General features: G+C 33.9%; 1 protein-coding gene across 3 annotated transcripts; it reads right to left on the bottom strand.

Annotated features, from left to right (window-relative positions):
• Positions 1-1,165: 1,165 nt before the first annotated feature.
• ARL14EPL (ADP ribosylation factor like GTPase 14 effector protein like) lies at positions 1,166-11,623 on the bottom strand. 3 transcript variants are annotated; one of them, XM_012544020.3, is made up of 6 exons: positions 11,505-11,612; positions 9,985-10,041; positions 7,773-7,886; positions 4,053-4,189; positions 3,845-3,916; positions 1,166-2,151 (listed from the first exon to the last, which is right to left on the bottom strand). In XM_012544020.3, the coding sequence occupies exons 3-6, from the start codon at positions 7,875-7,877 to the stop codon at positions 1,929-1,931; spliced, it is 537 nt and encodes a 178-aa protein (XP_012399474.1). In that variant the 5' UTR covers positions 7,878-7,886; positions 9,985-10,041; positions 11,505-11,612; the 3' UTR covers positions 1,166-1,928. The 3 variants fall into 3 exon arrangements, with proteins under 3 accessions (XP_012399474.1, XP_031794599.1, XP_012399475.1); XM_031938739.1 differs by lacking the exon at positions 3,845-3,916 and having other exon boundaries at positions 11,505-11,623; XM_012544021.3 differs by lacking the exon at positions 9,985-10,041 and having other exon boundaries at positions 11,505-11,610.
• Positions 11,624-14,579: the final 2,956 nt, after the last annotated feature.

Raw genomic sequence — 14,579 nt, 5'->3', positions numbered from 1 at the left:
GAAAAATCAATTAAACAGAAATTATACTGACAGCCTAATTTCCTCAGTTAATGTAATCAGATAATACCAATGAGTTCTTGTTAATCTGAAATTAGTGCAAATAATCTGCATTTTTATTCACAATCAGATTTTTTTCTACTTTAATAATAATCACAGACTTGCAAAAGAAGTCTCTCAATTCATATACATCTTTTTCTTAATATTTATTTTATACCTGAAACTTTAATGCATTGCATCAAATTTGGTCAAGAAGAAAAAATATGAAATAAAAGGAATTTCATCTCTTTCCCCCTGAAATACTTCTTCTATACTTTACCTGCATTTGCTTTTTTTAAAAGGCAAAGATATGTGCATGTAGCCGTTGTGCATATTCTATTTGCTTAAATTTTGCTCTAGAAAGTAAAACTAAAAAGTACTATATTCTTCACCTAAAGAACTAAGATCATTTTCACTGATAGAAGATAGGAATAAAGTTACTTTCTTTACTTATTTGAAAAGTGCACAACTAATGGTATAATCTGGCTGGAAGCCAGGAGGTCAGGTATTCTGCATCCTACCATTAATTAGGTTTACAATCTTAAGAAAGTTGCTAGAGCAGCTAAATGATACAATGGAAAGAGTATCATCCTTGAAGTCAGGAGGACCTTAACACTCACTAGCTGTGTAACCCTGGGCAAACATTTAACCCCAAGTGCATTAAAAAAAAAAAAAAAAAAAGTTATTTGATCTTTCTATACTTTAGTTTATCTGCGAAGGGAATCAATTAAAGTAAATCATTTTGAAAAATACTTTTTAGTTCTAAAACCCTATGATTCTAAATTATATATTCTCTAACATTACTCTTAATGATAACTTTTTTCATCTGTTACAAAGCTGTACATTACTAAAAACACTTATAATAGGTCTAGTTTTGACACCTTTGCTTTTTTTTGTTCTGCTTTTAATACAACAATCTACAACAAATCACATTGAATTCTGAAGAAAAAAATGGAAAAGCAATGCAAACAACTATATTAACTGCTCACCCTGAATCAACTTGGAAGGGCTGGAGTGTTATTTTACTGAGTAATACTGTTAAAATTGCCCTAGTTCACACTGGTAAAACAGAAAGTAATTCCAGAACCTCTTAGTGAAAGGGAAAAAAAAAAACTATAAACAACACACATACAATGTAAGTATAATTTATTTAGTTTAAGTACTACAACTTTAATAATTTCTCTCCAATCACACTACTCCTGTTTTTTATAACCTTAACTTTACTATAATTCAGAACTTACGTTAAATAGTACTATCTAAAATACAAAAATTATTCCCACAATATCTGCAACATGGGAGAAAAAAAAGTCTTAAGTTTTTTAGTCAAGTACTTACATACTATGTCTTACAAGAAACTATTAACCTACTATATAGCTTGAAACACATAAAACAGCATGCTTTTAAAAGTAACTCAAGTTTTCTTGTTTTTCTTTCTTGTTTTCACTTTCAATCAGCAGTTGCCAAGTAACAATTGCACTGTTGGCATTAGAAATTAAACTACTTCTTAGTCTATATGAATAAAAGAAAAAATTCTGTTTATGGAAAAATAGTCCAAATAATATGCAAAATTTAAACTCTTAAGACAATCCAGAATTGGATCAAATTAAACTATAGAAAAAGGAGAAAGAAACTAAATTATTCCATTCCATTATGCTTAAGAAAATATTACCTTGCTGGCATTTGGAACATCCTAAAGTTTAGAAAATTGTAACTAAAAGAAATCTGAATTAGCACATCTAAAGAGAGGTACTTCTTTGGTTGTTCATCACAATGAAATTAATTGTTTTCATACCAAACATTTTGAAAAGACAAGATGAAAAAAGTATTGGCAATAACTGCCCATTCTGTGCTTAGTTACTGTATAAAAGAGCACAAATCTTCTTGTAAAGTCCTTAGTCAGGAACAAAAAATGGCAATGTGCTAATAATATCACCAGACTCAGTTACAATGTCATCATAAACCCATTTTCTATTACAGCGGCACTCTGGTCCACATTTGTTTGAGTTACACTTGGGACATGGATAGAAGCAACCTAGACAGTTCTTCTCCAGACAGTCACATAAGTCTACATCGTTACAAATCAGCCGGCCATTCCTGTCATATTTCTTCATCACTCTGTAATTAAAAAAAAAATTATGACTATAGTTCACTTTGTTTGCAATATTTAAAGTGAGTTATCTTTAGGTAAGCTTCTTTTTCAAAATTCCCTTCACCCTATGGTAGTAGCCTTGTAGTTAAGCACAAAAATATTTCTGGATACAACAGTGATAACAAAGAAAATTCAAATCAACTTGAACTATCAATGGGAAAGAGAACCAACTATTCAAAGAGTCACATACAGTAATACCTCATTTATCCGGCATTGTTGACAAATTAAGTAAGTGTTCCATTTAAGGGAACTGTTCAAAAAAGCTTAAATTATTACCTTCAAATTCCAATTTTTAGAAACTTTGGATGGAAATCTTTCTAAAATGCACCATACACTTATCTATTTTGTAAAATCATAGATATTAAATTTAATTAAGCCCTTTCTTGATAGTTCAAGAATATAAAATTATCATAAAAGGTGTAATATTACAGGTTTTTTCCTATAACTTCTTCGGCTATTGGGTTTCTGATGTCAAGGTCATCTGACTCTTGCAGCCCTCATCTTTTAAAATTGCTTTTAATATGTTATGGTCTGAGAAATCAGAAAGCCAAAGCGTTAAGAATTGTGTATAAGCATTGCATTTTCCTACAGAGTACAGAGTAGAAGAGCTTTAGTGCACTAGATTTGTAATAATTAATGAAGTTTCTATTAGCATATAAAGTTTCATAAAAGTAATCCCTTATTTGAAAAAACTTCATTAATATTGTTTAGATGATGTGCCTTATGTTAGCATACCAAAAGTGCCTCTGTAAAATTTGTATTTGCTCATTCTATGTTCGTCAAATATAGAAATGGACATTAGCAAAACTGTCTAGTTCTTCCTTTAAGTCCTCTCCTGCAGGTAGCAAGGCCTCTACCCTCCCTCAATTTACAAATGCCTAATGCTTTCTTCATCTCTTTCCCCTTAAAAGAGAGAAAGACCTGACAGCATTATTTATCTTATTGACTGACTCTTAATTTTATTATGAATACATTTGTCAATACTAATCATTATCAACTTAACCAGAACATTTCTTTAATCGTGAAACAAAATGCTCTGTCCCTGGTTTCAATAAGTATATGAGGCTATTGTATGCAAATGTATAAGAAATGGGCAAAAAAGGAGATTCCCCAAAATCTTACTATTCGATTGGAGGGAAGGGAGGTAGAAGAGAAATCTCAGAACTCACAACTCCACTTCCTGTAGACTTTTTTTTAGGAGCTAGAAGGGATCTTGAAGGTGTCCAACACCTTCATTTTATAGAAGAGAATACTATGCTCAGAGAAAGTAAATGATATGGCCAATGTCAGGCAGTAAATAGCAAAGCCAGAAGATTTAAACATATGTGAATATAACCCCATATGCACTGTTCTATTTGATCTAAGCCAAAAAGACAAGAAGCAATCTATATTGCCCCAGAAGAAGGCTATTCCTGAGAGTACCTAGAGGCAGAAATGCTTTTTTCTCTTCACCATCAGCTTCTTCCACACTATAAAAGACTTTCTTGCCTTACAGAACATACACCAGGAAACTATTTTTCCTCTAGATGCTAGCTCTTCTCTATGTCATCATCTCTGCTCATGAAGTTTCTAATAACAGAGTATGTAATTGTAACACAGATCCTTTAATAGAGGTATTACTGTATTACAAAGGCTCAAAAACCATTTTTTTTTACTTACTTCCTGCTTCTTGGCTGTATTCCAGATGGTTGAGGATTCCGTAAGCCTGACCTCCGGATAAATGGGGTACTACTGTAATTTTAAAAAGCTTTTTTTATAAATCACAAACCAAAAAAAAAAATCCAAATAAAAAAACCCATAATACAAGTCTTATGTAAAGGAAACTCATTCCACAATCTTAGTCTTAGGTGGTAAAGTATTATCTTACTTGTTCACAGAAAAATACTCATTCATCTTTGACATGTGGGCCTTCTTTTTCTGCTCTCTGGTTTCAGGATTGAAGTCTGCAACCTGAGGTCCTGGGTTTTGAAATGCTAAGGATTTTAATTGTCTCTCTATTTGTTGCTATAAAACAAATAAAACTTGTTAGTATCTACAATTTTATAGTTTCATATTGTTTCATTTTTGCTCAAACTGATTTTTCATATTTCTTATCATAATGGCCAATGGAAGTAATGGGATATAGATGTTTTACATACCAAATTCTAAGAGTGTTTGAATTTTTCAAGAAGTTAATTGTCATTTTCTTTAAATACATAAAACTCTAAGGCTTCTGAACTGTACATGTACATTTTTTTTAATTTTTAAAAGATCTTAATATAGCTAAATACCCCCAAGACAGAAGAAAAACATCTTTAAATACAAGTCAAATGTAGATAAGAACTGCTAACCTCCACAGTACTATTTACATGTATCTCTTTTACCCTTAATTTAAGGCCTCACAACTCTCACCTGGATTATTGTAATAGCCTGGTAATTGGTCTTCCTGCATCCAATCTCTGCCTTTCTCCAATCCATTCTCCACACAGATAACAAATTAATATTCCTAAAGCACAGGTGTGACTATGTCACCTCCCTCAAAAAACTTCAATGGTTCCTATTGCCTCCAAAATCAATACAAACTCTTTTCCATATTTAAAGCTCTTCACAATATCACTACATTATTTTATTTTATACATCTATTTATACATTCTTTTTCATCATTCATTCATTCAACTTCTAACCAAACTGTCCTACTTTATCATAGGATATTAGATTTAAAGCTAATGTCCAACACCCTCATGTTACAGATGAGAAATTGAGGCACAGAGAGGTGAAGTGACCCACACTAAGTAAGTTCTTGAAACAAGATTTGAAACCACGTCTTCCTGACGAGAAGTTCAATACGACACCGTGCTGCCTGTACCTGATCTTTCATTTTCTATCTACATGTTTTGTTTGTTTGAATAAACTATCTGTTCCCTGAGCCTCTTCACTTTTGCCTCTTAGAATCAATACCCTGGCTTCCTTCAGAGCTAACTTCAAGTACACGTAATACAAAAATCTTTCTTGACCCTCTCTTTCATTGGCTAGTGGCTTCCCACAAATAATTTTGCATATAGTTTGCATTTAATTTTCTATGTTCATGTTGCTTCCCCCTCACTGTAAGTTCCTGGAGGACAAGGACTAGTTTGTTTTGTCTCTGTGTCCCCAGTATCTAAAATAGGGCCTGGTCCATGTAGGCACTTCATGTTTGTTGAAAGAATGAAATATGAATCCAGGGCTCAACATCAATGTCAATATCAGATATTTTTAACACGTAGTAGAACAGTATAGGTTTATAAATATAAACCAGGTGTTTTTACTGATGTCCCTGTGGGACAGGGAAAAGGTTCAAAATATAATTGAATTCTTGGAATTTCAGTGATAGACATATGGTTCTGTCTCCAACATGGGAGAGAGGGTTCAGACCATCCTGAGTTGGAGCCAAGGGCAGACTTTCCCACTTAAACTATTTACTCTCCTTACAAGCAGGAAAAACTCCATGTATGGCAGAAAGTACACCCTAGCCTTTGAATCTGCAATAGTATCATTTTCTCACAAGGCAGAAAGAGAAGGTTCTCTATGACAACTCCCAGAATTCACAGCCAGATTTTAAAATTCTCACCAGCCTCCTGGTAAAAACAGTTCAAATACATAGTTGAATAATTATCAAGTGTCTAAGCACTTATTAAACATTATATAAACTGTAAGTTGGTGTAAAATATCTCAGTGAGCAGATGTTTACAGAAGAGAACCCAAAATCTATTACCCCAATCTCAATCTTAAAATTGTTCTAGCTATTTCCAACCAACACCACCCTTATTTAAAAAAAAAAATTCTAAGGGTATTTATTTGAACAAGGTAGATCCATAGAATACAACTGAACTAAAGGACAGAGTTAAAAAGAAGGATTTACTCCACACAAGATTCAAAGATTTGGTCATTTGACCAAATTTTAAATCATTGCGCAGGTAAGATTGGATTTTTAGCTTTTAAATCACATATTAACAAGAAAAAATTCAAGTGTTTGTATGGCCATTTTGAATATGGAAACAATGCTATTTTGAGAAATATTAAGAAAGAATATCAAATTAAGTAAAATAAAATTTAGTTTGATGTTTCTGCAACAGAAGGGAAACTACCAGGGATATTCATTAGATATAATAAAATGGGAATAAAATCATACAAGCCATCAAAACATAATCTAATTGTTATGCTCATAAATCAAACTAAAACTAATTAAGATTATTTTTCTTTGGCTTTGAAAAAAATTTATCTCTATTTGAAGTCTAAATCCTGTCTACTTGGAAATATGGCCACTTAAGTCACAAACATTATTTTTGTGAATTATATTAGTAAAAACATATGAGTTCATTAATTTAAAAAACATGAATATACCAATATTTTAGAAAGTATGATTTTATTGCACTGGACTAGAAATTAAAAGATATTTTTTTCGTTCCAATCAAAAGAATTGTAACTGAAAGCAATCTTAGAATTCATCTAGTCCATCTCCATTAAAAGATATTATCTAAAGTGTTTTGTTTCTGATGCCTCAGTGTACTTAAATATAACATTCCTCCTTAAAAGGAACTGAAACTATCATAGAGACTTAATTAGTACCGAGGACTGAAGCCTGAACCACTGATTCAGGTTTCTGATTTCGTGAATACAAAAGTCAGCACAGAAGTCAGTGAATTCTTTCTAAGGCTTCTGATCATGCCATCATAGCAAATAACAAGGCAAGAAAACTGCCTAACTGAATCAATGCAGCATCCTTGATGAACATTCTTCCCATGTTCCTGCTGAGTAAACTTCCTTTGTGTTAAGGAAATTTTTAAGGAAGAAAAAAGTGGCCTACCTGCATCTCTTTTCATTGCAATACCAAACTTGTACCACTAGACAGTCCTGAGTCAAGTCTGGACCAGAATATCTAGTTTTTCTCTAATCCAAAGTAAAGTTGAATCAGTGAAGGACGTTTCTAGATTATGTACTATTTGGGGTCACTATTCAAGAAATTCCTAATTTACTAAAAAATTAACATTCCAAAAGATTGTTTTCAAGTCAACTTTTTAGAACTGAAACCCCATTTTCCCATAGAAATAATGTCACAAAGTAGGGTTAGATTCTCAAATCAACTCACAAAAAGCTCATGAAGCCCATATTGTACCTAAACTTTGAAACCCCATAACGCTTTGTAATACATAACAATGTTTCTTTGAGAAATACACTCAGAATTTCAGTTTGGGACATCCAGAACCCCTCTCTTCCCACAAGGCAGCAATGGTAAAGCTACCACCACCTCCTGGGAAGTGAGAATAGAGATCTGCCAAGCTCCAAGATACTGGAGTACTTCTGTAATCTGAGGCAGGGACTCCTAGGGGTAGAGAAGAAAAAAACTTAGATTAGAAGTAATAATAGGATCTGCTGCAGTCATGTGGACAGGGAAAGATGCAAAGAAGGCAACCTCTAGCATCCTGCAGCTGCCAGAACAATGTCAGACTGACAATTCATTAGCACAATGCCTGGCACATAGTAGATGTTTAAAATCTTAGTAATATATTAAAGTCGAGAGAAATCTATAATTAGGGTTACATGAAATACATGAAATGAAATTATTTCATACCAGTTGCTTCTGTCCAATTTGACATTCTCTCTCAGGAAAACTTGAGTCTGCATGTTCTTGAGTGGAATTGTTTTTTTCTTTATCAAGTTCAGATGGTTCACTCATTTCTGAACACTAAAAAAAATTCACAAATGTGACATTAAAATATTATTTAATTTATAATATTATTTTAGAGAAATAATTTATATATTACCAATATTCGTGTGATATTTTTCTTTCTTAATCATTAAAAGTTTCAAAAAGGGTAGGTGGTACTCACTCCTTAAGCTTTTTACAATCTGGCTTCCACCCATACCACTCTGACCCTCCTCTCTAAAATATTTCTTGTGACTCTCTACCAGAAAGAGAAGTGTCTTCAGTCTCTTTTACTCACTCTACTTCATCTCATCTGCTAAATATGCTCTTACATTTGTCTTTGAAACTCAGTCTCATGGATTTAACTTTAAGGGAGTGAACTTTAAATTGTACATTTAGAGTCCTAATTTCTCACCTGAGCTCCAGTTAAAACTGCTAATTTCCAGCCAGAAATTTCCATTTTTGTATTTAGCTATCATTTCAAATTTAACATGTTTAACATAAAGCTATCATCTTTCCTCCCAAAACAATTTTGCCTCCAGACATTTTTGTCAATACTACCATCTTCTTCCCAATTACCTTGGATCAAAACTTCTGAATGAACTGACACTTCAAAGAGTTCCTTTCTTAAGCTATCTTTTTTAAGCCTGTCTTCTCTCTTCTTAATGCAACTTAACTGACCCATAGCATTGTAAAGAGACTAACAAGCCTACAAATGCCACCCCTATGTTTAATAATTTATATAGTGACAAAGTCATACAAAACCTATAGTACGATGAAGAAAAAAAAGAATATTTCTCAGTATTCTGGTTACATTTCTCAACAATTTGCACTATTTAATTGTTAATACCAAAGAACTCTAGGGAAAGAGGGAATCTTTGAACACACACATGCTAACAATACAACCAAAAAAGAAAAGTTACTATGATAAATTCTACTCCCAAAGTTAGTTTTTACATTTATATCTAGTATTGAATGAATTACATTGCTTGAATCAATTAGATTACATCAATTATATCTGCATAGTAACCCCAAAGAAATGCTTTGAAAGTGAATTTTTAAAGCTAGAATTTGTAAATTAATGGTCCTTAAGATGGTCAAAATGTTTTCACTAAAACAAAGAAAAAGTTTGTAATATTCATCTGCCTCTCATCCTCTAATACCATCATTAATTCCCAGATATGCTAACTGAAAAGTGGATGCCATTTTTGAAAACTGTGGCAAATCCCATCAATGTAATTTTGTAAAGGGAACATAAGACATCTTCTATGTACAAATGATCACTATATCATTTAAGTCAAAGCTCTAGCAGATGGTTCCCTCAGAGACCAAATTCACAGGTGTATCCACCCACAAAATTGCTAAACCAACTCTCTTGAACATATATTTGTTGACATTATGAAAATGCTCATCTCTTCCTATATAATCAATGTTAACTGGAATAAAACATTCCAGAAAGCTATTTACACAGCACAAAAAAGATCATCAAATCAGTAATTCTAATCAATCCAATCCCTATGATGATAATCAATAACTTTAGTTAAATCTTGTACATGGATCTCTCTACCCAAGTTTAAGTGCTCACAAAAATATCTCCTAAAGATGTTTAAGGTTAAAAAAAAAAAAAAAACAACCTTCAGTAACCAATAGTTTTCTGTGACAGGAAGCCACAAGATATGGAGAAAAGAGAGTTCCATTAGATGCTTATCTAGAACCAAAAGTAAATCATATCACTCTTGTCAGTTGCTCTACTAAACAGGCTTGGGAAATCAATTTACCTCAAATACATAAATAATGACAAATCTTTTCCTAAGTTGCTGCAGGTTTAGTAGAGTTCTTTCATGCTTATTTTCTTTTACTCTATATTTATCCTGAAGACTCTTACAGAGACCCCTAATTTTCTCATACTTGCAACTACAATTCATATCTGTTTAAAAAAAATCAACATTCTGTGATTTATTATTACCCCAACAATATAATTTTAGCAGTCAAAATTAAAATGAGTCAATAGTAAAGAAAAATGGAAAATCAAAAACAGCACAAGCCATAATATTAGCTTCTATATTTTAGCTTCCTGTTTTCCCCTAGTTTTCTTCTGCTCTTAAGAGACTAGAGTTGTAAAGAATTATATACATACCTTTAAGTCTGATTCAAAATAATCTGTATGTAGAAGAGAAAAAGGCTGCAATATGTACTATGGAAAGAGAAAGAGAGAGAGATTGTATTCTCTTGTTTCCTTTGTTTTGCCAGGAAGCCACAATTTCTCCAGGGAAAAACTGTAAGTTCCCAAAGGTGCTCCTACAATTTAATACTACTATAATAATGGTTTAGAAGAGGAAAGAAAAAAGCATATTTAAACTTTTATTTTGTCTTATTTTTTGCTATGAATCAGATTTTCAAAATCACAGTAAAGTAGGTTAGTTCAACCACCTCTCCCACAAGACCTAATAACAAACATTTGCATAAACAAAATTTGCCCCATTTTGCCAGCTAAAATGATTACTGCACCTCCAAACAGTCTGCTAAATGTTTCCACAGGCAATCATAATCTACCAAAAAAGTATCTTTTAGTCATTTTTCCCCAAGAAATTCAAGCAGGATCAGAAAGAAAATAAATTTCTTTAGAAAATACACTAACCTCATAGTCCTAAGAAAATTTAAGTAACAAAGTTATAACTATCTCTTTCCTAACATAACATTGTATATTAAAATTAGAATGAAAAACTCTGATGATTCAATTTAACATACATTTAAGAATCTACTATGTGCAAGGCAGTCTGTTAGACCCTGGTAAATAGGCACTGTCCTCAAGGAGCTTACATTCAATTTATCTTTGGTAATTATGTCTTTTTTTAATCATTATTTGTGTGTATATTTACACATATAAATATATATGTATATTTACACATATAAATATATATGTATATTTACATGTATAAATATATGTGTGTATATATATATATATATATCATCAATCCTAATTATACTAAATTATATACTCAATGGGAGGTGTCATACTTTTTGCTTAAATTAGCCACCACATAATTAAGGTTCATGGCAAGCACCTTAACACTTATTCCTACATCATATAATCATTACCTTGACTGAGCAAATAAACTTGAAATATCTGGGTAACTTTTTACCATAAAACTTAGTCACTCTATGCACAAGTGTAATAACTAGGTTATCGGACTTTGGACTTCCTGATGCCCACTATAAAATAAGTTGTCTTTACCAAGGCCTTCCCTTTTCAAACCATTCATAAAGAATGGATAAAGAAGCTCCCTTGGCTTCACATTCGCCCCCAGCTCTTTTCCCAGACAGGGGGAATTCACTCTTCCAAAAGAGACCAGGGGACCCTCTCTTTTGCCACCATTCAGGATTGCGGGGGGGAGAGGGGGGAGGGAGGGCCCAGTGCCTTCTTCCCCGCCCAGGAGCCACAGCTTCCATATTGGTTCCTACCCTTCCTCCCCTCCCCCACCCAACTCCCCTTGCCCAGAGCTCGAAGAAAAACTCAGGAGACCGAAAATAATAATAACCCTAACGAAATCTCACTGAAAATATAAAAGAAAAGGGAGAGGAAAGTTAAGATCTTTTTTCAAAAGGAAAGGCAAAGGTGGGGGAGAGAAGGAAAAACATTTATACCACAACACTAACCAGAGTCCCACAGCCCTAACGAGCCACACCAACTACACCCTCCAGATCAGAGAGCTGGAAGGGGCTTCAGAGGGCGAGGCTTCAAGGGCAAGACGCATGCCCCCTCTGCGCTCTCCCATTGGCTGCATCCGGGATCGGAGATGCTCCTTGTGGTTCCACAGCATCCAACCCCATCCTTACTGAAAAGTCAGATGGAGCGGTTACTTTTGCCTTCTATTTTTTTTTTCAGTTTACAAAACTCTCAAAAAATATCCCTCCGCCAAAAGAGAACTCAAAAGTTAAAGGAAGGGGTTTTGTTGTGTATTTTGTTTCCTGAAATTCCTCTGCCTAGGTGGCAGAGTGAAGAGAGTTGCAGTCAGGTATATGGTAGTTCAAATTTGAACTCAGTTACTAGTTATGTGACCATAGGTCAGTCATTTAACTTCTCTCAGCCTCGATTTCCTAATCTGTGCAATGGGTAAACACCCACCTCATAGGGCTGTTGTGAAGATCAAATGAAGCAACATATCTTTGCAAATTTTAAAGTCTCATGCAGTGCTTTTATACTTTGAAATTTGGGGGACAACTATACTAAGATTTGGAGGACAACCTGTATATATGCTAATTTTTATTATTCAGTTATCACCTATTTCAAAACAAAGGGGGAATGGGGAAGACACCAAGGAGAAGCCAAAGAAGAAATCCATTTTGGATCTATCTGTGCTGTGACATGCTGGGAAACAATGTCTGTGAACTGGGTTCCGATCTTGGGGCTGCCACTTACTACCTGAGAGACCCTAAATCACTCAAGCTTTCCAAGAGCAAGTTTCCTCATCAGAAAACTTATGGTGTTAAACTAGCCAAACTTCAAGGTTCTCTTCCAGTTCTGGAATAATGCTACTTTGATGTTTCCCCAGGAGGACACTTTGATTTGGTTATTAATATCAAATGTTTTCTTATTAAATATCATTTCAAACGATTCTCTATACCAAAATCTTTTTGTATCAGAGACTATTTTTTGATTAGAAGGACTCTGTCAAGGACCTGAAAATATCTATGCCAAATTTATATCAAAAGTATCACTGCACTAACATTAGATGTTATAATGGAATTTGACAAATACTGACTGAAATAAATGAAAATAATTTTGATTGTGTTGGAACAGCAGTAATCTTAATTTAAAAAATAAGCCAGCTTTTCTTTTTATTTAACTGAACTTCAATATATCTCAGACATCTGAGAATGAGGAAAGAGGGAAGGGAGAAAGAAAGAAGAGAGGATGGGGGAGGAAGGAAGAAAGGAAGAGAGGGAGGAAGAGAGAAAAGGAAAGAGAGAGAGAGAGGAAGGAGGAGAGGGAAGAAGGAAGGAAGGAAGAAGGAAGCGAGAAAAGAAAAGAGGGAACACAAATCCCATCTAAAGAAGCATGGGAAGAAGAAAGGTACAGTAAAGGTGAGAAAGCTCTTCCCAAAGGAGAAGGCACTGGCAAAAGCCACATTCTTTTCCCTTGGGAACTGCTAGCTTATGAAGATGGGATGGTCTGCTTATTTTCAGGGTCACAGCTGCACAAGCAGTTTCTCAGCCTAACCCAGACTGACTGGCACCTCTCTTGACTCCCAAGGACACACAGGAAGTTCAGTTTGGGATGCTAACAACAAATTATGTTGGGGGATAGGGTGCCCTTGACATATTCAGGGCTTCTAGCATGTTCTAAGTCTAATGTTTCTGGAAAATATGGCAATTCAAAAATAAATAAAACCAGGTTCAGGGAACCCCTTAACAATTCTTAGCAATATCTAAGGCAACAAACAAGCCACATAACTCCTGGAAATGATAACCAGTTTTAAGAGCACCAAGTCTAACACCTCTAGAAATTTCACATACAAAATAGGTTCTGCGGATACAGTTCATCCTACATGTAACTTCCAACTCTGTTCTTTTCATTTTATATTTGAGGAGGAAAAGGAAATGGCAGACCACATCAAAACTTTTGTCAAAAAAACCCCAACAAAATCATAGTAGATATGACTGAAAGTGACTGAACCAAAATCCCTTATAAATCACTTTAATTAAAAGAAAACCCATTATTCCTACACTATGAACTGACCTTGAATAATTAGAAGAAATTTATTGTCTATTTACCATTAGTTATTCTTGCAGATGCAGTAAATCAATCAGAAAGATGAAAGGAGGGGTTGTTGCCAGCTTAGCATTACTGATTTCCAACTAATTATAATTTTTCCCTATCTATAATACTCTTTCTAGTTTTTAGATGTTGTTCCTTTAGTCTACTAAAATGATCTGCTAACTCTTGTTCAAGGGTTTTAGCCTGCTAATTCACACTTTCCTAAAAAACTTATCATGCTTGAAGCTTTGTGTCTCAGTTTATGTTGATTTCAATCACAACACTTACAAAATCATAGATCTGGTAAAAAAAAAAAATTGCTCCTTAAAGAATTCATCAACTTATGTCTTCTCAGCAATACAATAAAGTGGGAAATTTTCAGGGACTTTATAAATAACAGGCCCAGGTTTTTACTTTGCTTTTTCCACTAACCAGCTACATGATCAGGGACAAGTCACTTTATTGAACTTCAATTTCCTTATGTGAAAATGATCTCTTCTAGTTCTAAAATTCCATTGATTCCTAGATCTAGATCTCTAGCTGTGACTACTTATTTGCTTTCCAATATCTTCACTGGGATGTTCACTGTTGCCTCAAAATTCAAAAAGTCCCCTGGAGAGAAATTTGGAATTATGTCCAAAGGGCTATCAAACTGTGCAAACCCTTTGATCCAGCAGTGTTAGTACTGGGCTTACATCCCAAAGAGATCTTAAAGGAGGGAAAGGTACCCACATGTGCAAAAATGTTAGTGGCAGCACTTTTTGTAGTGTCAAGAAACTGGAAATTGAATGGATGCCCATCAGTTGGAGAATGGCTGAATAAGTTATGGTATATGAATGTTATGAAATATTATTGTTCTGTAAGAAATGATCAGCAGGATGATTTCAGAGAGGCCTGGAGAGACTTACATGAACTGATACTAAGTAAAGTGAAAGAACATTGCAAACAGCAACAGCAAGATATATGAAGATCAA

Source organism: Sarcophilus harrisii, chromosome 1, assembly GCF_902635505.1.
Source record: "Sarcophilus harrisii chromosome 1, mSarHar1.11, whole genome shotgun sequence".
In the NCBI taxonomy this organism is placed as follows: Eukaryota; Metazoa; Chordata; class Mammalia; order Dasyuromorphia; family Dasyuridae; genus Sarcophilus; species Sarcophilus harrisii.
This window is presented reverse-complemented; position numbering and strand designations above follow the sequence as displayed.

Bases quoted from the DNA above. Each gene is read 5' to 3' on its own strand.
- ARL14EPL (XM_012544020.3), bottom strand. From the start codon at position 7,877: ATGAGTGAACCATCTGAACTTGATAAAGAAAAAAACAATTCCACTCAA. The intron at 4,190-7,772 runs GTATGAAATAAT...TTTGTTTTATAG, and splicing joins AAATTGGACAGAAGCAACTG to CAACAAATAGAGAGACAATT. The intron at 2,152-3,844 runs GTAAGTAAAAAA...TTTTAATTACAG, and splicing joins ATACAGCCAAGAAGCAGGAA to AGTGATGAAGAAATATGACA.